This window comes from Rhinatrema bivittatum, chromosome 12, assembly GCF_901001135.1.
Source record: "Rhinatrema bivittatum chromosome 12, aRhiBiv1.1, whole genome shotgun sequence".
Taxonomy (NCBI): Eukaryota; Metazoa; Chordata; class Amphibia; order Gymnophiona; family Rhinatrematidae; genus Rhinatrema; species Rhinatrema bivittatum.
This window is the reverse complement of record NC_042626.1, coordinates 68,557,133-68,584,136: the sequence shown is the minus strand read 5'-3', so window position 1 is coordinate 68,584,136 and position 27,004 is coordinate 68,557,133. Positions and strand designations below refer to the sequence as shown.

At 40.7% G+C, this 27,004-nt stretch overlaps 1 protein-coding gene across 3 annotated transcripts in view; it reads right to left on the bottom strand.

Annotated features, from left to right (window-relative positions):
• TANC2 (tetratricopeptide repeat, ankyrin repeat and coiled-coil containing 2) overlaps positions 1–27,004 on the bottom strand; it is a 1,188,344-nt gene that overhangs the window by 428,574 nt on the left and 732,766 nt on the right. For 2 of the 3 annotated variants that reach the window (XM_029572386.1, XM_029572387.1), the window contains exon 6: positions 11,702–11,812. The exons of the other annotated variant lie outside the window; for it this stretch is intronic. In XM_029572386.1, the coding sequence (XP_029428246.1) occupies positions 11,702–11,812 (111 nt within the window). The remainder of the gene's footprint in view (positions 1–11,701; positions 11,813–27,004) is intronic. 3 annotated transcript variants of the gene reach the window in all.

Here is a 27,004-nt window from a genome sequence, read left to right as displayed (position 1 = left end):
ACAGTATTTATTTTAGTGCTGTGAATCCTGACAAGGGCACAAGAGAGTGAAAACTGGGTGTGCCTGCTCTAGAGTGCTTACCTTTTCATTTCACTTGGTACGTCTTGCTCAAATGGCCTTGCATGCAAGAATATGCTCGAGATGCAATCTTGCATGCAAGGCCATTATTGTGCCACAGTGCCACTGCATACTGTTCAGTTATAGATGCATACCCAAGAGAGCTTACACTTTGGTTTGACTTGCCATGTATTGCCCCTATATGCACTGGCACTGTGGCACAATGGCCTATCATGCGAGATTTGCGCCATGCATCGGGGAGGAGGTATGGTGTATATGTGCGTGCACTTTCTCTCCTCCTTACATTGTTCACTTTTTAGCCCTTTCCCTCCCCCTTGTGGGGGGGGGGAGGGGGTGTTCGTGTGCTAGTGTTGTAGGTGGGGATGTAAGTGGTGTGTTTGTGGAGAGGCAAGTGTTGGAGGGAGGAGGTATGTGCTTGTATGTATGTGCTAAGTCAATTGAAATTGTTTTGGCTAGCACAATGCTGGAAATTTAACTCCTGGAATTGAGGTAGAGTAAAGATTAACTTACATTTCTGGTGGCCATTGCTTTGTCCATGTGATAATGTATTTCTACCACAGTGGGCACCACAACAGAATAACATTGACCACCAGAAATGTGAGTTCACTTTAGATCAAGGAATGAGTTAAATTTCCAATAAAAGCTACACCCACACAAAACATAAGCTTTCTGGGGAAGACACCTTCAGCTGAACATTATGCACTTTTGCACTGAACATCCTGACTTTGGCCTACTGTTCATCTGTAGATGTCCCCACCACAGAGAGTTTATGCTTTGTTAAGCTTAAGCTGTAGGTGCCTGCCCCAGAGATCTTATAATGGCCATTCCATTCCAAAATGGCCTTGGATGCAGGAATCTACCCAAAATTTGACCTAAGTAAAGCTGATTTTAGGTTTTAACCAAAAAGCCCTGATAAAACACCCCTAATGTGAAAAAAATAGGTGTTTATCTAATAAACACTAGAAAAACACCACTTCCCTTAGAACTCTCTCATCTCTCCTTTGCCCACCCTGGATCCTCAGATTTGTTTTTGTGCCTTTTCTATACTGACAATTCTTCAGCTGCACAAATGTGTGTTTTTGATTCAGCTGGAAAAGGTACCCAACAATAGTATCTGTGCTGCGAAAACGCCAACAAACTGATTTTTGGTATTCACAAAAAAGCCCTAATTAGCTGGAAAATAAATTTACAATTTATAAACACTTAAAATCAGAAGCCCTAGACATAAGGTATCAGGGGGTCAATTTTCAAAGAGTTTAGATGCCTAACTCTGTCTTTGAAGATGGACTGGGGATAGGACCTAAATTTAGGGTCCAAAAAGTAGGCAGCTATAGGAGTGGAGTTAGAGCTCTGATAAAAACAATCAGGCCGATTCAGTAAAAGTCGCGGGTGAGCGCCCGCTCTCCTGTGCGCGTGATTCAGTATTTAAATGAGGGCCTGCAGTAAAAGGAGGCGCTAGGAATACTAGCACATCCCTAGCGCCTCTTTTTTGACAGGAGCGGCGGCTGTCAGCGGGTTTGACAGCTGACGCTCAATTTTGCCGGTGTCGGTTCTCAAACCCACTGACAGCATTGGGTTCGGAAACAGGACGCCGGCAAAACTGAGCGTCCGGTTTTCAACCCGCGAGCCACGGGCCGATTTTAATTTTTTTTTTGTTATTATTTTTTACTTAATATCGCCATGATATTAAGTCAGAGGGTGCACAGAAAAGCAGTTTTTACTGCTTTTCTGTACACTTTCCCGGTGCCAAGAGAAATTAACGACTACCTTTGGGTAGGCGCTAATTTCTGAAAGTAAAATGTGCGGCTTGGCTGCACATTTTACGTAGTGAATCGCGTGGAAATAACTAATAGGGCCATCAACATGCATTTGCATGTTGTGGGCGCTATTAGTTTTGGGGGGATTGGACGCGCATTTTTCGACCCCCTTACTGAATAAGGGGTAAAGCTAGTGTGTCGAAAACGCGCGTCCAAACGCGGGCTAACAGTGCGTTCCACCGGAGCTCCATCAGAGCACACTGTACTGTATCGGCCCGAATGTTAGGTACCAGGAGCCTAAATCTAGGTGAATGAATTTCAGACCTAAATTTAGGTGAATTTTAAGCCATAAATTGAAGTACTTAAATTCAGCTGAAATTTGTTTTAAAATTTAGTCCCCAAAACTAAACACTAGTTAGGAAAATTGACCCCCAGCTCTCTAACTGGAACCATGGTACACATCTCCTTGAAAACAACTTATCATTCACAACAGGCAAAGTCACAATGCTGTTGCTGTAAACTAGAGACAAACTTAAAATCTGTAAGTTTAATCATGACATCATAAACATCTACGGTAAGTATAGTCATATCTTTTTGTTTTCATTGTGTTCTCCAATGAGAATGTTTTAATATATTTGAATATTTTGGTCTAGTCTTTATTTTTATAGTATATTTAATGCTTCAGTGTTTTGCCTTCATTGTTTTTACTGATGTGTATGATAAATTTTTGAATGTTTAGTCATAATCTTGTTACTTTTAATTATTTTTATTGACTTAAGGCCTAATTTTAACCCCCCCCCCCCCCCAGTGTATAAAAAAAACAGGGGTTACGCATGAGGTCGGGCCTTGTGCGCGCTGTGTGCATTTTAGAAGATACCCGGCCACTTGTGTAACCCCTATTAAGCGCACAAGAGCCAGGCCTCTATCAAGGGGCAGGGCGGGGTGGAGCTGGAGGCCGCCAGTACAGCGGCCATTTGCCGCTCTGCCAGCGTACGCAACTTACGCCAGCTCAGGAGCTGGCATAAATGAAAACAAGAAACCAACTAAAAGGTAGGGTCTTCAAAAGGGTCGGGGAAGAGAGGGGGAGAGTGTAGGTAGGGGGGTAGGAAAGTTTCCTCTCAGTCCGCTCCTTAATTGGACTGGGGGAGGCCCGATCTTGTCGCTGTGCATAATCTGAGCAAATCTCCCCCCCTGCGTGCGCTGGCCTGGATTTTATAACATGCGCGCGCCGGCACACGCATGTTATAAAATCGTGCATCCATGTGCACGCACCAGGTAGCGCACACACATGGAGATGCGCGTATAATTTTAAAAAATCTACTCTTTAGTATTCTCATGATCATAGCTCCTATTTTCTTTGTTTTAAATGTATACTGTTTTATTTGTATTTGTTCACTTTTATTAATTTTATATAGTCTTAATAGTATTTGTGTATTTTAACTGTACATTGCTTTAATTATTGTAAAGAAAGGTGATTCATCAAATTTTACATAAATTTAATAAACTAAACATACACAGGTCTAATTAATTCATTTGAAATAACACTAATAATTCATTTACTGTTGTGTATGTAAGCAGTACAATACAAGATACATGTTAAGGATTTTCTGTTTCCTAGCACTTGAGCGGGTGGGGTAAAGGGGTATAAGGTTTAGCAATGAAGAAAATGATCGTGTTTGTTTTTTGTTTGCTTTTACATTTTATAGATATTTTTATTGTAAACCACTCTGATTGTTCTGCTTAAATACATTTTTAAATTAAGAAATGACATGCTTACAAAATCCCTCCCTCTAAATAAAAGCTTAAACCATACATTTAAGGTCAGTGGGAAAGGGGCATAGTTACTTGCTGAAGGTCACATATGGTAAGTGGTGAAGGTAAGACTGGAATGTGCATTTCATGGTCTCACAGCTGTAGGCTGTAACCACTACATTATATTGCCAGTATGTTCCGCAATTGCCCTGTTCTCCCAAGGTTTACATCAAGTACCTCTAGCTATTTTTTGCAATACTTGATTGCAAGATGAGTTTTATGATATTCAGTCAGTGGTAAATGCAGTGATTTGTGCAAAGGACGCACATGCACTCCAGATGTTTATGTCCGATGTAATGTGCTGACTGTACATCTGATAGCTCTTTCCAGATTTAAGCAGAAATACCAAAAACATTTTAAATACTTCAAATCAGCAGCAAAAATAAACACAACCACTCTGAAAGCATACTGTTTCTTATTTACTTCAGAGGATGAATATTGTAAATTTCTGAAAGCTCCTCCTATCATCTTTGATCTATACATGAGGAATCCTGTTTCCCATAGAACTTCAGCTGCAGTGAGAAGAGGTGTTCTGCAGGTGGAGTTCTCAGTTGCACGCTAACTTTTTGATTTAAAAAAATCTGCGTGTAAGAGGACCTGCAAAAGTTACGTTCTGCTTGAAGCAGGTGCAACTTTGATTAAAGTAATTTATACACATACCCGTCCAATTACCTGAAAATTTTCAAAGCAAATGTATGCATGTGAGTTCACCTTGAAAATACTTGGTAAAGTCTGCATGTACTTTACTGTTAAATGGGTTGTTATAAACATTACTCTTGTAAGGAGTCGCTTCATGGGAAAAAGCTTTTTCAAAGGAGAAACAAAATAAAGACAAATTTCTAACTGGAAAATTGAATATAATAGATACTTTAAACATTATACAATTTTCTTTCATACCACAACTTTTACCAGAATAAAGTAGGCCTTTGCTGAAGCTTCCTCTCTATAATTTTTATTATTACTGAAAGATTTCCCATGGCGTCTTTGTATATATACGGTGCTTTATATATATTAGAGAAAGCAGTTACCCAATGGTCATTCATAAAAAGTTATTGTGATGACAGGCACAATAGGAAGCTGAGCCAGGAGAAAAGTGCTTAGTTTGCTGGAGAAGAGTGGCAGAGACCGCTGAGCACAGCTTCAGCATCCATATTGGCCCAGACATGGGAAGACGGGACCTATGTGGTCTGGAAAGCTCATGCACACCATCATCTTTCGATTTTGTTGTTGATGCAGGAAAGGTCACCTAACCTACAGAGAACTCAGTGACTGAGGAAAATATTTACATTGACCCATAAAGCAAAATCACCCACATGCTCTCTTTTCTCCCCGCTCATTCCCTCAGCGAGTATACCACACATGTATTAACCAGTGATTTAATAAAACAGTTATGTATTTACTATGCCAAAAGCCAAGTGTTCCAGTAGCAAAGTAACATACAGTACATAGTAAATGTCAGCAGATAAAGACCAAAATGATCCATTCGGTCTGCCCAGCAAGGTGTTTAGAGTTGTAACTACCTATCCATGAAGGTTACCCTAAGGGTAGAGAGGCCCCATTCACCTGGTAAAAGCAGGTGAGGGTGAGACCTCCCTCTTCCAGCTTAATTTCTTCATTTCTTCTTGTGGTGCACAGAGGGCCTTGCCCTGGCCACAGAAGGACAATCGTGAACTGCTCCTGTTCTACCACCATTCATGAGTGAACTTGATCAAACTGTGCTGAAATAATGTAAACAGCCAGTTAGCGAAACCACACATTAACTGTAAGATGGCCAGATGGATCCTTTGAATGCACTACTAGCTGGCTTTAACCACTGTTACTCCATGCAGGTTACCCCCTGCAGAAAAGATTCACCAGATGTTACCATAAGTCACCCCAGTCCTTCATTTCCATTCTCTCACCATGAGAGAACATCTATATTTATCCCACTCCCTTTTCAATTCTGTTACTGTTCTTGTCTTCATGACCGCTTCTGAGAGGGCATTTCAGGCACACACTACCCTTTCTGAGAGTAAATATTTTCTGACGTTGATCCTGAGACTACCCTAATACTACTTTACTAATGGGAAAATTAACTAATCTCAGACTACATTAACTTGTTATATTTTACAATTTGGACTGAAAAGAAACTATGTACACCAAAAAGTAAACATCAACTGCTTAAATGGGATTCTTGAAGACAGACTGAAGAAGAGAATGGTGGGGGACAAATGTGGGTTGCAAAGAAAAACAATTTCAGTGTAGAAGAGTAAGACGACAGAGGATGGGGCAGTCACAGTGCAACCAGCCTATTCTCATCTATTTATGAATCCACTGGTTTATAATGTTCTAATGTAATGGGCAGTGTTAGAACTACCCATAAGGATACAGAAAAAAGGAAAAAGTGATTCCCTTAATTAGTCCTATGGGAATTCTGTACTACTGTGGAGCTCAGAAGTCTCAAGGAATTCCCCTCCTGCGCACTTGTGTAGAATCTGCGCATAATTTGGCAGGCCCCTGTGTGCTGTAAATGGGATGGCCTCCACTTGCGGCATGCCTGGGCCAGCTCCTTCTTCACTGCGAGTGAGATGGCCTCCACTCGTGGCATGTAGGGGCCTGCTTCATTTTCGCTGTGAGCGGCACAACCTCTGCTCAAGGCAAAGATGGAACAGGCCCTGGTGTGCTGCAAGCAGAGACCAGCCCGCTCACGGCAAAGGAGCGCTGCAAGCTGAAGACGCCCCGCTTGTGGCAAAGATGAAATAGGCCCAAGTGTACCGTGAGTGGAGGCTAGCCTGCTCGTGGTGAATATGGAGCAGGTCTCGGTGAGAGTATGTGTGTGTGTGTGTGTGTGTGTGTGTGGATATGTGAATATGGAGCAGGTCTCGGTGAGAGTGAGTATGCGTGTGTGTAAGACTGCAAGCCTGGGGGTGAGAGAGAGCATGTGTGAGGGTGCATGGGTGTGGATGCCAGAGAGAGGGAGCCTATTTGAGGAGATTGTGAAGGCGTGTGTATATGTGTGAGAGATTGGGAGCTGGTGTGTGTGAAAAAGGGACTGTGTGTATTTGAGGGTGCTTGTTTCTGAGAGAGGAAGCGCATATGTGTAAGAAAGAGAGCCGGTGTGAAGGGGTATGTATGTGGCAAAGAGAGGGAGCCTATGTGTAGGGGGGAGTCAGAGAGGCAGCCAGTGTGCAGGGGTGTGAGAGAGAGAGAGAGAGAGAGACAGGTAGCCTGTATGAGGGTGTATGCATGAGAGAGAAAGGAGGCCTGTATGGGTATGTGTGCAAGAGAGAGAGGGGGAGTTTGCATGAGAGGGTGCATGCATGAGAGTGAGAGGGGGAGTCTGTATGAGGGTGTGTTTGCTTGAGAGTAGGGAGCCTGTATGAGGGGATGTGTTTGTACGCGAGAAAGAGAGAGGGAGCCTATATGAGGGGGTGTGTATATGCACTAGAGAAAGGGAGCGTGTGTGTGTGTGTGTGTGTGAAAGAGAGAGAGAAAGGGACAGAGGGAGCGCCTGTGTGAGGGACAGTATTGAGAGAGGGAGAGGGAGTGGGAGCAGAAGGGATTGAGCCTAGTTGGGGAGGGGAAAGATAGTGGGGCAGGTGGAGGAGTTGGTGCCTGAGAGGGTAAAGTGAAAGGAATCTGGCCAGGGGAGTAGGGCGAGAGGATGGAAGAGACACTCTTACAGTGAATTTCTAGGGAAATTCTGCTCAAAATATTTAAAACTCTGCATCTTTAAGAAAAAACTTTTTTCTGTATTACATTTTAAATCAATTTCTTAAAAATTGTCATGTATATTATATTGTATTTTGAACCAATATAAAGTATGCAGAATTTTAAGTTTTTGTGCACAGATTTTTAAATTTGAGTGCAGAATTTTAATTTTTTTTGCACAGAATTCCCCCAGAAGTACTCAATTTAATTATTCTCCCACTCTGCTCTGGTCTGCTTGGAGGGGGAGGGATGGAGTGAAAAATGCTGACAATCATCTTTGATCTGGACATTAGCCAAAGGAGAATGAAAAACTGTTGCAAAGTTTATAACCTTTCCTAGCAGCCATCATACTGGTCACTGAGGGCATTTAATAAATGCGCTACTTAAAAATTCACAGGGCTTGGTGTAGAGGCTGAGGGGGATGGTTTTGTTACTGAAAGGCGCATAACAGGTCACCACTATTTTCTCAGGAGACAACCCTGGAATCTGGATAGTAAAAGCACAGCCCAATTTGACCACAAAAAGAGCAAGCTTTTGTAACGTGCTACTTCTCCACACCAGCTCCCTTCAGTCTTCCAACAGCAGCATGTAAACCATCTAGCCCCCTTTACTTGGTTATTGTGGAGGAGGGGGAGGGGATTAGCTCCTTTCATCAGGAAGCAAAAGTCACTCAGCGCTTTCTCATTCCCATTGCTGCTTATTGCAAGTGCTGAATGTAAAAATGCTGATGAGTTTTCAAAGTGCTCCAAATGTCTGCAGTCCCCAACCCAACAGCATCAATCCAACACGGCAGCACACGCTCCTGAAAAGGTAGCAGCCATGTGCACCACTCGACACCATGAGTGCAAGCAGGGAGGAAGAGAAGATGGGGTCTCAGTGTGCTCCTACCTTCCCCACCTCCCTCCAAGAGGATCAATGTCCTGACATGTACACCCATGCCTCCCATAAACTGATCACTTATATACCCTTCCCAGCAGAGGCATCTCTGTGCTATCTAGATGCTAACCTTTTCTTTTTATATGGTACAAGTCATATTAATCACAATGTCAGGAGTCCATGTTTATTTATATATATATAATTATTTTTTTTCCCCCCCAGTCAGCACTAACAAGCTGGGGAGAGACAAAACAGCAGGCAGAATATGGGCATTAACACACTACAATCTGTCTTTCAAATGTCTGCACCTTTAAAAGACTTGAGGTATTAATCTTAAAAAGCATCAGTTGCCTCAGTTGGCTTCCAGGAATTAATGTGTTCTAGTGAGAGGGTTTCTCATGTGTCTTTTTTTCCCAAGTTTCTTTCCTTTATTTAAACATAAAAATAATAAAGCTGAACACAACATTTTTTTCTTTGACCTTGTCTATGTCAATACAGTTTAAAGGGACACAGTTATTTTGGTAAAATTAGAATAGTTGATCTTTATTTGCAAATAAGCCACAGCAGTAAGACTATAATTGGGATTCAGGATGCATGGTAATACATGGTAATACGTTGTTATGTGGTTTTAATTGTAATCTTATGTTTTTTATTTTACTATGTTTATTATGGCATTGTTATATATTTTTAATTGTATTGTTTATTGTCTGTATTCTTATGTTTTTATTTTAGCATGTTTTGTTAAAGATTTGTTCATTTTTTTATTTCATTATGTTGATTATTTTTAAGTCGTCTTTGTTTTGTTTATATTTTACTTTACAGATGCGCCTTCTGGCTATTATCCTCCTAGAGTAATAGTTTTTTTGATCATCAGAAACTAGTTCAACAAGATTTATATAACTTTGTGTTATGTATATATGCTATATTTATGTGTTAGGTATAGATGCTAGATTTATGTATTATGTTTTATCTATTTTTATCATCTTTGCAACATTCTGTAATCCTGTACCTTGGTTTGAGTTCTCCAGTAGAAGAGCAAGTAACAAACCACTGCAATAAATAAAAAAGATGGTCCAATTCTGCTTCCCGGTAGTTCTCTTTGCTGATGTATCACAGAGTAATATAAAAGTAAAACTGAAGAATCAAGCAGAAGTGTAAAATACTAAGCTCCTTTTTGACTAAGAAAATATACAGAAATTAAATTTAATTAGTAATTAAAGTGACTGGATCACTTTTACATCCTTTGTTTTTCTGTTATTTTCCTTGGTAGTGCAATTACATATATATATATATATATATATATATAAATTGAAGTAACAATCCCCATTTCAAGTCAGTCTTTGCTCTAAAGGAATGCATCACCTTGATATGCTACTTGGGACTTAAGTCACCTTGGATAGGGATGTTCAGCTTGGGTTTACACAAGATAATGGGCTGTCTTGGAAGTATTTCCTGTCATTTTATGCCAGACTACACTCTTTTGTAGGGATATGGTGGTCACATGCTTCTCTGGTTATGCACAATATAAATAAGAGAGGAGAGGACTCTGCATGACTCCACAAGAAAGGAACTGAAAACAAGCTCTTCTCAAATCTAAACCCCTTCCCCCAAAGTCTCCTCATTTGCATGCTAATCTGTAATTGTAAACACCTCTGACACTTTTCCATAAACCATCTTCTCAATTTAATGAGGTTGCCTGGCAACTAGTCCAAGTTCAGAAGAATCTAAGCATAGGTAATGAGTCCCCAGCCAAGCAACAACTAGACAGAGATAGTTTAAGGGAATTTGTGTAGAAATTTATGAAGCACAATGGGAAAACCTGGTAGTTACAATGGCTCAAAACATTTCAATAAATGCACTATTATGAGAAGCCAGGCCTGCCAAACTCTGCATGCTCTGAAGAAGCAGATATGGTGGTGAACTGAGGTGAAAAAATGGGGTAGGAAGGGAAGGCAAAGGGAAAGAAGAATGTGGCAGATCTGCTAAAGTTCCTACATGCATATTTCTTTTTTCAATGCTGTGCCCATAATTTGTGGATATATTTAGGGGAGGCCATCATCCACAGGGGCTACAAATCCCTCAGAGAAAGTTCACAGAAAGAACCAAACACACAGCCTGATGACTGGGAGGCTGTTAGTGCTTTCATTTCATGGCCACCATTGCAAAGAATAATTAGTAGGATGCATTCAAAAAGAGACTGCACAGCAATAAAGCAGATAAGTTATTCTACAGCATAACAGAGAAAACCTTGAATAACCAGCACCTTTACATCCCATTGTTCCTTTTATGAAAAATGTGGGGCTAGTTTTCCAAGCCATTTTCATGCATAAAACCCATGTTTATGCATGCCAGCGACTTGTTATAAAGTCACACAGAGGTCGTGTGCATAAAAGCATGCATGAAATTGGGTTATGCATATACTTTTGGGTGTACAAAAAAAAAGATGCTCTAGGGTGCAGCGTTAGAATTTTCAGGTTCACCCTCAATTTACAAAAATAAGCGGCTAAAGTAGCCCACACAAGTTATGCCCTGCAAACAGCAGGTGTAATTTTGTGCACATTCTTAGGGATAATTTTTAAATTGAACTTTTGCACATAAATTATTTTTGAAAATTGGCATAACCTGTGTGCTTTGGCAACACATAAATGACATGGGGTGTTATAAAGTCACCCTCTAAAAGTTTATTTGTATACATCTAAAACTTGTCGCCAAAAACCTTTCCAATTACTTACTCACCGCAGCTGAAAAGTATTCTGACTATCACAGCTGTGCTCACACTAGTTCAAGGTTTAAAATAAGGTGCCTTAAGCATGGCATGCCATTTACAGCACCACACATTTTATGAATCCCTCTGTCCTACTTTTTTGGATTGAATGTTTACTTAATTTATCCTCTTTGAAATGATAGGTTTTTAAACAGCTCAATGAGAAGCAATTTTTTAAATTAGGTGCTGGTCCCTTTGAAGAATATTTTGAAGTTTTCTAGGTGGACTTCTTATTGTTCCAATGCTTTAAGTGATTTCTTTCACAGAGTTTTAAAAATTATTGGCCTCACATAATGTGCCTACCATATGTAGCTAGCATTTGCTACTTTGAGTGGAGTCAAACATAACACCAAATACGCGACTAAAACTTTACCACCTAGTAATTAAATTTACCAGTGATCCTTGCCATCACAAGTGAAGAACATTCCTGTATTTTCCTGCACTTGCAGAAAAACTGGAGTCTCCAGAATACTAAGAAGTTGAGAATTCTGCTACTGCTGTTCCTGAATCTTCAGCAAAGAAAGTAACAACCAAACGTCCAGTGGAGTTCTGAAAACCCTGGGAGAGTGAGATTATGCTCAGCAGAGGCTTCAGCGGTCAGAAGCATCCAGCCATGCCAAATGGAAAGGGCGGCCTGACAGAAGGAAGCTTTGCTCTTCAGCCCAGCCCAGCTCCCCCTCTTCCTCCTCTTGGAAACGCAGGCGCTTTTTGCATGCAGGCTTACCGGGACAGTACGTATCAACATCCAGTTTCTGTGCCGAAGTTAGGGTGGGCGAGCCGAGCTCAGACTCGGGGATTCGTGGGCTCTCAACAAACTTTGCTTTCCTCAGGGGTGCTAAGACAGAAAAGAAAGCAGAGAGAGAGAGAGAGCGTGAGAGAAAAGAGCCAAAGAAGGGGAGTGAGAAAGAAAGAAGGGTCATGAGTAAAGGAAACAGTAAGCAACAGATGGAAGCACTTAACTAAACTACACACACTGTCAGGACTCAGATCAGGTTACTCTTTTTTTTTTTTTTTTTGAGCAAGAAAAAATGATCTGCATTCTTCTGTGAGGAGATGGGTCTTAAAAAAAAAAACAAACAAAAAAAAACAAAACACCACCACAAAAAACAAACTGCAGTGAGTCAGGACACTCTGAAAAATAAAATATGGCGATACCTTTTTATTGGGTTAACTTAATACATTTCTTGACTAGCTTTCTGAAGCTATTATTCCCTTCCTTAAGTCAGAACAGAATGTCCAAGCAACCAGAGACTCAATATTTGAGCAGTGCAAACATTGTCCTCACCTACTATTCTTACTTGTAAAGTTAATAGTAACTTGTTGTCATTAGTTATGCTATACTAACCAATGTTGTGAAACACACATCAAACTATATAAAGGCCACTAGTATACCATTTATCAACAGTCACAATGTAGAACCACATATATAGATCACTAATATATTATCTGTGTATTTGTAGGACCTCTGATCTACATGAGTGTGTTAGGCATACAAACTCATTTGTAGTGTACAGGTCCAAATTACTTTATTAATTACGAAGTCTGTCTTTTGAAATTTTTGTAAAAAAGTTTTTGAATATTATTTTTTTAAAAACGTTACAAGACCCACACTGCTATTAGTCATTCTGTGCATCATAGTCGCACAAACCTTGGAACCGAGTCAAACTTCCAAAATAGAAAACCACTTTCCAACTCTTTAAATTGCTCTAAATGATTTGCTGTTACAAAAGTATACTCATCTTTCAAGCGTCCCGACACGGCCGTGTTTCGGACCTTCCTGGTCCTGCTTCAGGGGCAACAAGTGGTCCAGACAAATTAAGGGTCTCCAACGATATCTTTATCACGGTTCAATTTCATTTTCTTCCGTTCTATCCACAGTCGGCATCTCCGAAAATGAAATTGAACCGTGATAAAGATATCGTTGGAGACCCTTAATTTGTCTGGACCAATTGTTGCCCCTGAAGCAGGACCAGGAAGGTCCGAAACACGGCCGTGTCGGGACGCTTGAAAGATGAGTATACTTTTGTAACAGCAAATCATTTAGAGCAATTTAAAGAGTTGGAAAGTGGTTTTCTATTTTGGAAGTTTGACTCGGTTCCAAGGTTTGTGCGACTATGATGCACAGAATGACTAATAGCAGTGTGGGTCTTGTAACGTTTTTAAAAAAATAATATTCAAAAACTTTTTTACAAAAATTTCAAAAGACAGACTTCGTAATTAATAAAGTAATTTGGACCTGTACACTACAAATGAGTTTGTATGCCTAACACACTCATGTAGATCAGAGGTCCTACAAATACACAGATAATATATTAGTGATCTATATATGTGGTTCTACATTGTGACTGTTGATAAATGGTATACTAGTGGCCTTTATATAGTTTGATGTGTGTTTCACAACTTTGGAGGCTCTGGAATAAAAGTGTTTTTGGGCATATTGTGTGTGATACTAACCAATGTAACATATGTGTTTGTCATCTAATATTGATAACAATTATTACTCCTGGGGGAATTCTGGGCAAAAACAAATTTAAAATTCTGCACACAAAAATTTAAAATTCTGCAAACTTTATATATTGGGTCAAAATTATACAATATACATGACAGTCTAAGTAATTAATTTAAAATGTAATACAGAAAAAAGTTATTAAAGATGTAGTTTTAAATATTTTGAGCAGAATTTCCCTAGAAGTTCTCTGTACTAGTGTCTCTTCCACCCTCTCTCCCTACTCCCCTGGTCAGTCTTCTTTCACTTTGTCCTCTCAGGCACCAACTCCTCCACCTGCCACTCTCTCTACCCTCCCCTTCTAGTGTCAATCCCTTCACTCTATCTCTACTCCCAGAGTTTGACCCCTCTCTCAATACTGCCCCTCACACAGGCTCCCTCTGTCTCTCTCGCGCTCTCTCACATACACCCTCACACCCATACACACCGGCTCCCTCTCTCTAGTGCACATACACCCCCCCTCATACAAGCTCCCTCTCTCTCTCACACCCCACCCCCTCATACAAGCTCCCTCTCTCTCTCGCACCCCACCCCCTTATACAGGCTCCCTCTCTCTCTCTTGTACACACACACACCCACCCAACACAGGCTCGCTATATCTCTAGCATACACCCTCACGCAGGCTACCTATGTCTCTCTCTCACACACCCCAGCACACTGGCTCCCTTTCTTGCTCACCTCCCTATACAAAGGCTCCCTCTCTCTCTCACAAACACACATCCCTTCACCCAGGCTCCCTCCTCTTGCTCACCCCCTTACAGATAGGCGCCCTCTCTCTCAAACACACACACACATCAGTTCACAAAGGCTCTCTTTCTTATACATACACACATCCTCACACAGGCTCCCTCTCCCAGAAACAAGCACCCTCACATATATACACAATCTCTTTTTCATACACACCAGCTCCCAAACTCACACACATATACACACTCCTTCACAATCTGCTCCCATAGGCTCCCGCTCTCTGGCACCCACACCCATGCACCCTCACAAATGCTCTCTTCTTACCCCCCAGGCTTGCAGTCTTACACACAAACACGCGCAAATATACATACACACACTCACTCTCACCAAGTGAGTGTGTGTATGTCCATCTTTGCCGCGAGCTGGACAGCTTCTGCTTGCGGCACACCTGGGCCTGCTCCCTCTTCGCCATGAATGGGCCAGCCTCCGCTCGTGGCATGCCAGACCTGCTCCTTCTTCGCTGCAACTGAGCCTGGCTTGCTCCTTCTTTGCCCCAAGCGAAGACCGTCCCACTCCTATCGAAAATTATGCAGGCCCAGGCGTGCTGCGAGCGAAGGCCATCCCGCTCGCAGCGAAGAAGGAGCAGGCCCCGGCATGCTGTGAGTTGAGGCTGTCCTGCTTGTGGCTCGCCGGGGCCTGCACAGATTCTGCGCAGGAGAGGAATTTCCACAGGACTAAAATATGTAACAAACTGCTACTTCTTGCTCTGCACTTTTGCTTCCCACTGCTCTTTTCAATTTCTTGTTCTAAAAATGGAAGGGAAATAATAATTAAAATGCAGTATTTTAACTTCTGAAGGGCAGATTTTAAAAAGTAAAAAGTACACTTGCTAACCAATATCAATAATCTGTTTCTTCCTCTAATGGAAGGCCTTAAGTAATTGTGCTTAACATACTTTATTTCAATAACGAATAGCATTTGTGTGAGGGGAACTATTAACTGTAATTCATTTTAGTAAGCATAGTTGGCTGCATTCTCTTACTTTCTCACACACATTTTAGAGGGGAAAAAGCCTCAAAAGTCTTTGATCTTAAACATGCCAGAATCTGATTTCTTGAGGATAAAAATGTTTAAATTGTAAAATCTGACAGTGTAAGGCTGTTGTGGCCTTTTTTCTTTTGGGTTCTCTTTGATAGGTACTGGTCCTGCTCTGTTATGTGGGTTATATCTGGTATAAACCTTCTCTTTATTGAAAAGCATAATAAATCACCAACACCAGAAGTGCAGTTGATTCCTCTAACAAAATGTATGTTGAAGGTCCTTAGGTGGGCCGAGACTATAATAGCTAAGAAAGGATTCCTTTGGACAGATATCACACTAAGATTATTTTCAAAACAAATGAATTACCTTCAGCTATGAAAAATTGGTATTTATAATCAGTAGTCCTCTTGAATCTACCTAGCTCAACATGGGAAATCAATCATCTCACTACAAGCTCAGGAGATTCTAGGAAGTTACTGCCAGAGGAAGCAAAATTGCTTTATGACTAAGGTACTACACGAGATACTACACAAAAAAATCAAGACTCAGATTGTCGCCACAGCTACTGTGGAAATGAGACTGTTATAGATTTGAGCCCTCTGCCTCCTACACAGTGTTAATGACGTTTGCATCTAATAAAAACTAATTTATGGAGCAGAAACCAGAAGTTTTCACCAGGGAGATTTTAAACAGAAGTTTTGAGTGTGATAAACAGATGCACAGTTCTCAGTGTGGAGAATATTTCTTAGCTCATTTTTCAACTGTGAGCCATGATACTATAGTGAATTTACCTGCCACAGACAGTTAACCCTAGAGGTATGTGATTAGAAATCAGCTGGCTACTAAGGCCAGATCAATTGCCTGTTTGTTACTGCCCTGAAGACTTTGTTTGAATTTCTAGCTTGTCTATAGGTAGCAGCTAGGCAGTACTCACCATCCTATCTAGGAATGTTTGTATGGTGACTTATGACTGACATTATGTTATAATCATCCAATGAGTTGCACTATCAGTAGCCTTAAGAGAGCGGCAGCTTGCTCTCTTGGCCTCAGCAAGCATTGTCCTATAATGGGAGTAGAAAAAGGAAAACACTGGAGGCCATGAATAGTGAGACTCTGGCAAGGGCTGAATAAGATATATGGAGAATGAACTGGCAGGAAAAAACAATTTAAAAAAGCTCTATTCAATTTTGACAGATTATGGGCAAACTTGTACATCTGGGTTACGGAGCATTTTTTTTTTAAGAATGTTTACCTATAATGTCCAGTCAATACAGAAAATAAATAAGATGACAAGGAGAGTTGCACTAGTTGCCTATTTTGGTTCATATCCATTTTAAGATCGTGAAAGACATTTAAAATATTGCCAAGACCATGGCCCAGTTTATTCTAGTAAAAAAACTGGTGGGATAGATCCCTAACCATTTATTGAGTTCTGGAATTGAGAGATTGCAATGTACTTCATCTTAGAGAGCTGTACATTTGGCAAGGACTCATAAGGTTTCATTTACATATAAAGTTTGCCAATTACATGCCAATGTGCTTTCATATGAGATCCATTTATTAAATGATGTGCTGATTTTCAGACACACCTTGAAGACCTAGTTAGTTTAATGATTTAATTTTATGACGGGGGAGACAAGGAAGGGTTCAGAGAGTCAGACCTGTGAATTTAGTTTTATGCAGTACTTACCATTTTACATTTGTCTGTCTGTAATTGTTATTATTTATTACCTCCATGTATTTTTGGGTTGATTATATGAGTATGAGTTTTTAATAATTGGTTTATGTTCTCATGTTGTACTTATAATTGCGTCTCCATGTTAAAGATTGTTGTCTGTTTTGAGAGAACGTTGATAAACTAGATTATAAAAGTGAATGAATAAATACATTTTTTAGAAGTACCTAAATCCAAGGTGACTGCAAAATTTAAGCCCAGATACCTATATAATCCACCTGGGATATAGTTAAGTTTACTACACCACAATTTTAAAGAGTAATGCACTCTGGGCCGGATTTTAAAAGGGTTAAGCGCATAAGGTACGCACGTAACCCTTTTAAAACCCCCCTGCGCACGCCGAGCCTATTTTGCATAGGCTCAGCGGTGCGCGCAAGCCCCAGGACGCGCGTAAGTCCTGGGGCTTTGCTGGGGGGGGGCGTGGCAGGGGCGTGTCGGGTGGGCGGCTCGACGATCGGGGCGTTTCTGGAGGTGTGTCGGGGGCTTGGTGCCGGCCCAGGGGCGTTCCGGGGGCGCGGCTGAGGCCTCCGGAACAGCCCCCGGGTCGGGCGCGCGCGAGTTACGCTTGCCGGAGGCAGGCGTAACTTTTAGAATAAAGGTGAGGGGGGGTTTTTTAGATAGGGCCGGGGGGGTGTGGATTAGGTAGGGGAAGGGAGGGGAAGGTGCGTGTAGGTGGAAGGAAAGTTCCTTCCCAGGCTCCTTTTTCATGCTTTGATGAGCATAGATCAAGACAGAGTGGGAGTTTCGAAGCGGCCTCGGAGGGAATGGGCAGCGCGCGCAGGGCTCGGCCCGCGCAAGGTGCACAAATGTGCACCTCCTTGCGCGCGCCAACCGTGGATTTTATAAGATATGCGCGGCTACGCGCATATCTTATAAAATCCAGCGTACTTTTGTTCGTGCCTGGTGAACAAAAGTACGCGCGCACCGTTTCTTAAAATGTACCCCTCTATATTCTGTTTGCAAATGCCTGAAAGCAGAACCAATTATTTATTTCAACACAATCTTTAAATGAGCAAGTATGTTATCTTCTCTTACACAGAAATAAAGGTCAGCAAACAAGTTGTAGGGGATGATGGAACATAATATTTTAAAGCTGGTCACACATACATTAAAAGTTAGTCTAGTAAAGAGGTCTCACCTATAACTTGTTTGTTGATCTTTGTTTCTATTTATTTAAGTGGATTAATGGCAACACTTTGATGTGCCAAAAGTTAGAATATAAACAACTAAACAAAAGCAAAACAAACTGCACTGCTTTCTTTTCTTGTGAAAGTTTTTGGCCATCAGAAAGCTTTACATTAATAGTACATTTAAGTACCATTGAATCACAAGGAAATACCTGCATAACAGGTTAACTGTGACCAGAATTTGTGTATTAGAAATGTTTTCATGCCAGGACAGACAGCGGACTTGGGAAAATAATTATTTTTATGGAGTGCACTGCATACCCAATGCATCTTAAAGTGCTTGGATTAGAGTTGCCAGGGGACTCGGACATTTTCTAACTAAAGTCATCCCCCCCTCCACCGCACCTTCCAGCATGCATACACATATACCACCACTAAGGGAAGCACTAGGGAAGAATGACTCAGAAAATCACAGCAGGAAGAATGTGTAAACTTTCATCATGTAGCAATTTCAGCCACTCAGACTTTTAAGCTGCACCTAAAATGGCACAAAGACCTTAGCTACACTTTTCAGACAAAATCAAAGTATATCTTACTGGCTGAAACTGGAAATGTTTTTCTTTCTCCTGAAATGTGATGAAGGTTGCAAGATAATAGGGATTGTAACAATAATCTATTGATATAGTATTCTAGCTATATTGCTTACCAATCATGTCTACACCACTAAAGAATTTAACCTGAACATTGAATGTGTACATCTAATTGTTAAGTTGAAAAAACACAAAAAATGGTGATATAACTTTCAGTTACCTAAACAAATCGTGAAGAATAAGTACGATTTACGGATGTGGATTATTAATGAGCTGAAAATATGTTTAGTAGAGACAATGAAGGGTAACAAATTGTATTCAAAATTGGTTAGTATTTATACAGTATATGGTGTATGATTTCTGAGTTCTATAAGGTATTTATATGAAAGGGACAAAGTTAGGAATAATCAAAGGAAACATTTCTTTACAGAGAGGGTGGTGGACATATTGAACGATCTCTTAAAGGAGCTGGGAATAGTGTCAGAGATCAAGAAGTCATGTAACAAGCACAGAGGATCTCTGAGCAAGAGGAAGGGATAGTAAAGCTAAATGGAAGGCGTGGATTGGCAGACTGGATATGCAATCATGTTCTTTACCAGCCGTCATGTTCTATGTTTCTTAATTTGAACAAAGACATCATGGACTAAAAATCTGGGTAACCTTTTATTCTTTTCTGATGGGTTTTTAAAAATCTTCATTAATGAATAATCCTAGAACTCAAACTGAGTTGTAACAAACAGTTATGTCCAACTAATATCAAACAGGAGGTGCCCATCTACTGTGTGACTTTTGTTGTGATTACTTCTCCAACTTCACCCCAATTAAAACACTGAAAAATCTTAAGCAGAAAGTAGTAAAAAGTTCTGTTAATCGGATACAGGTATCAGTAATATATTGATATGTGTAAAAATAAATGGGAAAGTGAGTAGCATAAATATGGTTAGAACTCCCACTCTGTCTTGATCCAAGCTCATCAAAGCATGAAAAAGTGCGAATGATGTGATTCCTTAACCATCACTTCCATGACAACATCCGAGAAGCCAGAAACCCTAATGTACTCATGAAAATCCCACATTTAACAGTGTTTGGTAGGACTCCCATAAACTGATTGTTACTTACAAATATATATCTGTTTACTGATCTAAGATCAATCACTATATTACATTTAGAATTCAGAACTAGTTTACATCATCTTAGTTATCAAGTGGTTAGACTTTGGAATAGAAACCAAAAATAACTGGCTACAAGACCTGCGGTCAACACTAAGTAGCCTTGATCATATTACTTTACCTACCTATGGATTAGTTTCCTGAACTGCAATTTGGGTAGTAATGTTTTAATAGCTATAAGCACTATGTTCTTGCTATACATATCCAAAACTACTATCAAACACCTTGATCATGTTCAAAAAGAAGTACTACGAAGTGGCTCTTGTAACACTTGGATAATCAAACTGTTTATACCTCTGGCAAAATTATTAATGTTTGGGATCTCAAATGAAGAAATGCATAAGGAGACAAGAATGGTAGCCTTAATGTGGAGCAAAGTATTATCTCAATAGTATGGGTGAGAGATGTGCAAAGCAAAATTCTTTAAGTGAGCTTGGCAATGATAGGACAAGAGGTATCCACAATCATACATTAATTTCTTTAAAAGTTTATGTTTTTATTTCCAGTTATTTATTATTCTAGAGACATTTAATTAGATTCAATACTGCTTTATTTGTAAAGATGGATTAAACATCCTTATGGTAATGGAGCATTCCATTCTAAGTGTTTCTAAATACTCTACCAGCATGCGGTGGAGGCTGAGGGAAGCCACTTGCAGTGCAGTTAAATGAGCAGTTGGGCTAATCAACATTCTTTGCTATAATAAGGCCTCAGCTCTGCAAAATCTGTATATATTTTTCTCATGCAGAAATAAAATTTGGGCTGACGCTGCTCTGTCTCACATTCCTGTACATGTTTTGCAGGCCTCCAAAATGCCTTTATATTAGAAGCCTGTGCAATTCATAATATGGAGAGGGTGAACAGGTCTAGATTTCTATTCCCTAACCCCCTTAAAATGTAAGACCCTTGAGAAGAAGGAATTCTCAGGATCGAAACTTTTTGTATGTTTACCTCTTGGCCCACTCTTCCCATACTGGATTCTCTTGTAAACTACTGCACTGATTGTAATTTTATATCACTGTGCGACGTTACCTTAGTAATAATGTAAATGATCACAATAAACTCAATTTCTCTTCAAGTCAAAATTGCTCATGAAGCATCTATTTCCAACAGAGATATTTTGGAATGGCCTTTTAATGATACATTGGTCTCTATTTTTAATAATATGCTTAACAATTACATTAAAACGTGTTGCCTGTACCCACCTACTATCACAACACTGCATCAGAGCCTAGTTTTTATAAATTAACCTAAAAGTTATGACAGAGTTTCATTAGTTGTGGACCAGTAGAAAAATGTTGTTCAAAGACAGCAACTGCATTTTTCTTACATACAACTCATGGAGGATAATTTTCAAAGGCATTTCCACAGGTAAAACTGTGCCTTATCTGCAGGGGAAGAATCTCAGCTGGGCAAATGGGATGAGTCAATTTGACCATTATCTGCCATCATCTCCTATATCTACAAATCCCCAAGAAAGGCACCAAATTCATCATATCCAGAATTTGAAATCTGGACTAAATGTAACCATCCATTACTTATTTTTACACAAGGGATTGTATCAATTGATCAATGCCATTAGGCCCTGTCCTGGCTGCCGGCAGGCGGAACTTACTTCATCTATTCAGATGAAGTAAGTTCTAAAATAAAATAAATTTAAAAAAAGGTATGAAAAGGGTTTTTACGGGTCAGGAAGGAGAGGGGAAAAGGGAGGCACAGTAGGAAGGGGGATAGGAAAGTTCCCTTAATCGGAGCAAACTTGGAGGGAACTGATGTAGGCTTGATCGGGTCGCTGCATGTATTTTTTTTAAATTCCCCCCCCCCCCCTTGTGCGCGTGAGACACCACCGGGCACACGTGCGCGTGGGAATTGTATTTTGCAGCATGCGCAATTGTTATAAAATCACCGAGTTCATGTGTGTGCACCGTGAACCACGCGCACATGGACGCACGTGGGTTTTAAAATTTACCCTTAAATGAATAGATCCCAAGCTACTAATCTTTATTGATTAATAGCAGTTTATGGCCTTCTGCTCTAGGAACTTATCTAAACCTTTTTTAAAACCAGCACTTCTTTCACTTCGATGCCCCTAAGGAACCTTCCCTCTCCATGTATTATCGGGGATACGCTAGGCGTACTTGCATGGACACATATACCCTTCTCAGTAGATCGCTGGAATAAAGATGGTAGTTTTAGGTTGACGCCCCGTATTTTTGCAGGTAGTGTGCGGGGGATCTTACCTGTCACTAGTAATATGTACTTTCGTGAGATGCATTTAAAATTTCTGTGTAGAGCTTATGTCTCACCTCACATTGCATTCAAGTCAGGCCTCACCACGACTGATAAGTGTCTGCGGTGTGGGACGGAGAAGGGGACCTTGGCACGTGTTTTTTGGTCCTGTCCCAACACTCAAAGTTATTGGCAATGAATTACTGCATATTTAGAAGAGTTGGTTGGGGTGCGTTTACCCTTTTCACCATACTTGTGGCTGTTTCACTGTGTAACACAATATTTGGTACCTAATTTTGGATCTAGGATATTGTTAAAAAAAGCTGGACTAGTCGGGAAAAAAGTGCTTCTTCTTCATTGGCGAGACCAGAAAGGGTCTTCATTCTGGACCTGGAGAATCCATTTTCATCGATTGATGGAGTTCGAAAATCTGGCATCTCGGACCTCATTGGGACGTCGCCGCACTTTTCTTCAGACGTGGGACGCTTATATCCAACACTTACCCCACAGAGCTCGGAGCTTGGTGCTTAATAGTGGAAGTTAGTTTTACATGAATGTAACCTGGAATTATTTGCTTTACGGCTATGGACTTACGGAGCTGAATCGGGGGGGGGGGGGGAAACTTAGTGGGTATGTCTTATTATTAGGGGGTGTTACTGGAGCCCAGAGAACATGGGGGCAGAGACTAGGGCTCTAGGTGTAATAGAGTTAAGTTGTGACATGCCTGCCATGGGATAAAATGGTAGAGTGGTAGTATACTTACTATACAAGGTATTTATATTGTGCTCTGTTGTTCTGTTGTATTTGTTGATACCATGGTTTCTATGCCTGTTGTATATGGTGCCTTTGAACCACTTAATAAAAACATATTGAACATAAAAAAAACCAGCTACACTAACTGTCATAACCATATCCTCTAGCAATGAATTCCAGTGCCAGCTAAAAAGTATTAATGATTTAAACAGAAGATTATTAAGTAATATCATTACAAGTAATATCAAATCAAAAAATAAACCCTGGACACAATATTAGGGCTTCATTTACTAAGAATTTTTGCCATAGACACAGAATGGGAGAAAAGCCTTAATAAATCAGGCCCTTAATCAGTTATTAATTCTCAGTCCTAAATGCCTTTGTAAAGGGCCATGTTTTTAAGTTCTTTCTAAAAACGAAGCAATCTGAGTTCTTAGCTCCAAAGGTATGAATTCCACAATTTCAGTCCGGCTATTGAGATGGCTCTCTCTAACTTCATTGAGGTGTTCAGTACATATAGTTGGTACCACAAGGAGGCCTTTATCAGCAGATTTTAAGTTTCTTTGTGGGGTGTAAAGATGAATAGATGCATTCAACCATTCTGTATTGTTATTTTTTTAAGTATTTGTGTAATAAACATAAGACCTTAAACTCAATCCTTGATTTGAGAGGGAGCAGTGAAAAGAATTTAAAATTGGTGTTATATGATCAAAATTTCTGGCTCCAGTTAGTATTATAGCAGTTGTAATGGTCTTAAAGTGCTTGTTGGCAGGCTGAGTAATAAAGTCCAAGCCAGAAAAGAGCAAGGCTTGTAGTACTGTGCGGAAATGCTCGTGGTGTAACAATGGTTTTAAACGTTTCAAAATCAGAAGTTTATTGTAGCCTTCTTTAATCTTCGCACTGATATGTTTTTTTTAAATTTAACTCACAATCAATGATTATTCCTAGATCCCTAGCATATGTGGACAGTTCAATTTTGGTTGAATTTATATGCTGTGAAAAATGAGTTAGGTTTAATTTCGTATTATAAATATATTAAAAAGCAGATCAACGAGGCACTCCACTGATTACCTTTTTCCACTGTGAAAACAGACCATTTAATCCTATTCTCCGTTTTCTGTCTTTTAACCAGTTTGCAATCCACAAAAGTATATCTCCTCCTATTCCATGACTTTTTAGTTAACTTAGAAGCCTCTCGTGAGGGATTTTGTCGAATGCCTTCTTAAAATCCAAATACGCCACATATACTGGTTCATCTTTGTCCACAGGTTTATTTACCCCTTCATAAAAATTTAGGAGATTTGTGAGGCAAAACTTCCCTTGGGTAAATCCATGCTGGCTGTGTCCCATTAAACTATGTCTATCTAGGGAAGCCTTGCCGGAAGAGCAGCCCGAGAGGAGAGGGACGCAAGGGACTGAGCCTCGGAGAGAGAGAATTGACTTCTGCCCTCCCCCCCGACGTCATCTGGGAGAGACAGCTGCGACTATTTAAACCAAGTCGCAGCGTCAGGTCAGTGGAAGCCTTGCCGGAAGAGCAGCCCTAGAGGAGAGGGGCGCAAGGGACTGAGCCTCGGAGAGAGAGAATTGACTTCCGCCCTCCCCCCCCCCCCGACGTCATCTGGGAGAGACAGCTGCGACTATTTAAACCAAGTCGCAGTGTCAGGTCAGTGGAAGCCTTGCCGGAAGAGCAGCCCGAGAGGAGAGGGGCGCAAGGGACTGAGCCTCGGAGAGAGAGAATTGACTTCCGCCCTCCCCCCCCCCCCCGACGTCATCTGGGAGAGACAGCTGCGACTATTTAAACCAAGTCGCAGCGTCAGGTCAGTGGAAGCCTTGCCGGAAGAGCAGCCCGAGAGGAGAGGGGCGCAAGGGACTGAGTCTCGGAGAGAGAGAATTGACTTCCGCCCTCCCCCCCCGACGTCATCTGGGAGAGACAGCTGCGACTATTTAAACCAAGTCACAGCGTCAGGTCAGTGGAAGCCTTGCCGGAAGAGCAGCCCGAGAGGAGAGGGGCGCAAGGGACTGAGCCTCGGAGAGAGAGAATTGACTTCCGCCCTCCCCCCACGACGTCATCTGGGAGAGACAGCTGCGACTATTTAAACCAAGTTGCAGCGGCGCGCAGTCGCCGCGCGCTGCCAAAGCCGCGCGCCAAAGGGGCGCGCCCCTGGGGAAAAATTGCTATTGGACCATCCTATTATAACCGGAACGGATGGGGAAGAAAAGAAAGATGAAGCTTGCGGTTTCCAAACCTGTAGCAAAGGAAGTAAAGGGCCCTATGGACTACCATCTAGCAAGAAGGGTGAGTCAGACTTCGAGGGAAGTCATCTCTGATATCTCCTTTTCGTCAGGAGCGACAGCTAGTCCCCCCCCCCACACCAGATACCCAATATGTCTCCAATCAGCGACGGGGTTAGTAATGGTATAACTACCCCAAGTTCGACTGATATAAGAGCTACCAAGGAAAGCAATAATGTTCCATCTGTTCAGGCTCCCAAAGTTGCTGTGGAAAGTGGAGATAATTCAGCTGTACCAACGACTGAATTGTTAATACTCCCAGAACCGGAACCTGAAACTATTACTCTCCTTGATGTATGGAGAGCTGTTACCAAGATGGAGAGGAATTTATCTCTATCTATGGCTCAATTCACTAATTTCTCAGCCCAGACGAAGGAAACGCTGAAAGACTATGGGACACGTATTGAACATATGGAACAAGTAGGGGTTGCTTCAGCAGCACAAATCACATCTCTGCAGACAAGTGGGGCCACTTTCATTAAGGACTCTTTGATGATGTATAAACAAATTGAAAGTTTAGAAAATAGCTTGAGGAGTAAAAACTTACGGTTCTTGAACTTTCCTTATACAAGGTTATTATCTGCACAGGAACTGTTTAAGAAAAACGTAAAAGAAATTCTGGGAATACCAAGTGATCTGTTGATTTCCAAGATTTATTATATTTCAAACATGAAAAGAGTAGAGGGAACACCTGAAGGTGGAATAGACCAACTATCTGCACAAAGCCCTAATTTGACATCATTTCTTGAAGCGTCACAAGATGACATCCAAACAAGGGCCACATTGATTGTGGCCTTTGGATTGGAACAAGAGAAAAATTTGGTAATGCAGAAATATTTTAAAAATAGAGGCTTTAAATTTTGTGGTCAAATAGTTCAGGCTTTTCCGGATGTCTCTAGGGCTACCCAGTCAAGAAGAAAACAATTTCTTGAAATGAGACAGAGGGTGGTGTCTATTGGAGCCACCTTCTTTCTCAAATTCCCATGCAAATGTATTGTTGTATACCAAAAAAGTAAGTTTATCTTCCTTGACCCTGCACATTTAGAAGTTTTTCTTTTAGGTAAGAGTGGATGAGGGGAATATAACAGCTTATTGGGTAATGTAACTAGTTAAGATGGATAAAGGCTCTAGTATTCAATGTGTGAATTTTCCTTAGTAATATTTTCTTTATTAGAAGACTTCCCATGTGGTGGACTTAAAAAATGGTAAAAACATAAATGTGTTTTCCTTTACTTTAATGTTCTGAAAAAGTTTGGTTTGTTTTTCCAAAGTATTACCTTTCTTTCTCATTGTAAATGTATTAAGAAATTGAATAAAGTATAAATATTAAAAAAAAAACTATGTCTATCTATATGTTCTGTGATTTTATTCTTTATAACAGTTTCCATGATTTTCCCGGCACTGAAGTCAGGCTCACCAGTCTATAGTTTCCCGGATCTTCCCTGGAGCCTTTTTTAAATAAAGAGTTTACATCGGCCACCCTCCAGTCTTCAGGTACAATAGACAATTTTAATGATAGGTTACAAATTTTTACTAATAGGTCTGACATTTCATTTTTGAGTTCTTTCAGAACCCTGGGGTGTATACCATCCAGGTCCAGGCGATTTACTACTCTTCAGTTTGTCAATCTGGCCAACTACATCTTCCAAGTTCACCATAATTTGGTTCAGTTCATCTGAATCATCACCCTTAAACTGTCTCCAGAACGGGTATTTCCCCAACTTCCTCTTTGGTAAACACCAAAGCAAAGAATTTGTTTAGGCTTTCCGCAATGGCCTTAAGTGCCCATTTAACCCCTCGATCTTCTAATGTTCTACCCAATTCCTTCACATGCTTTCTGCCTCAGATATATTTAAAAAGTTTTTTATTATGAGTTTTTGCCTCTTCAGCCAACTTCT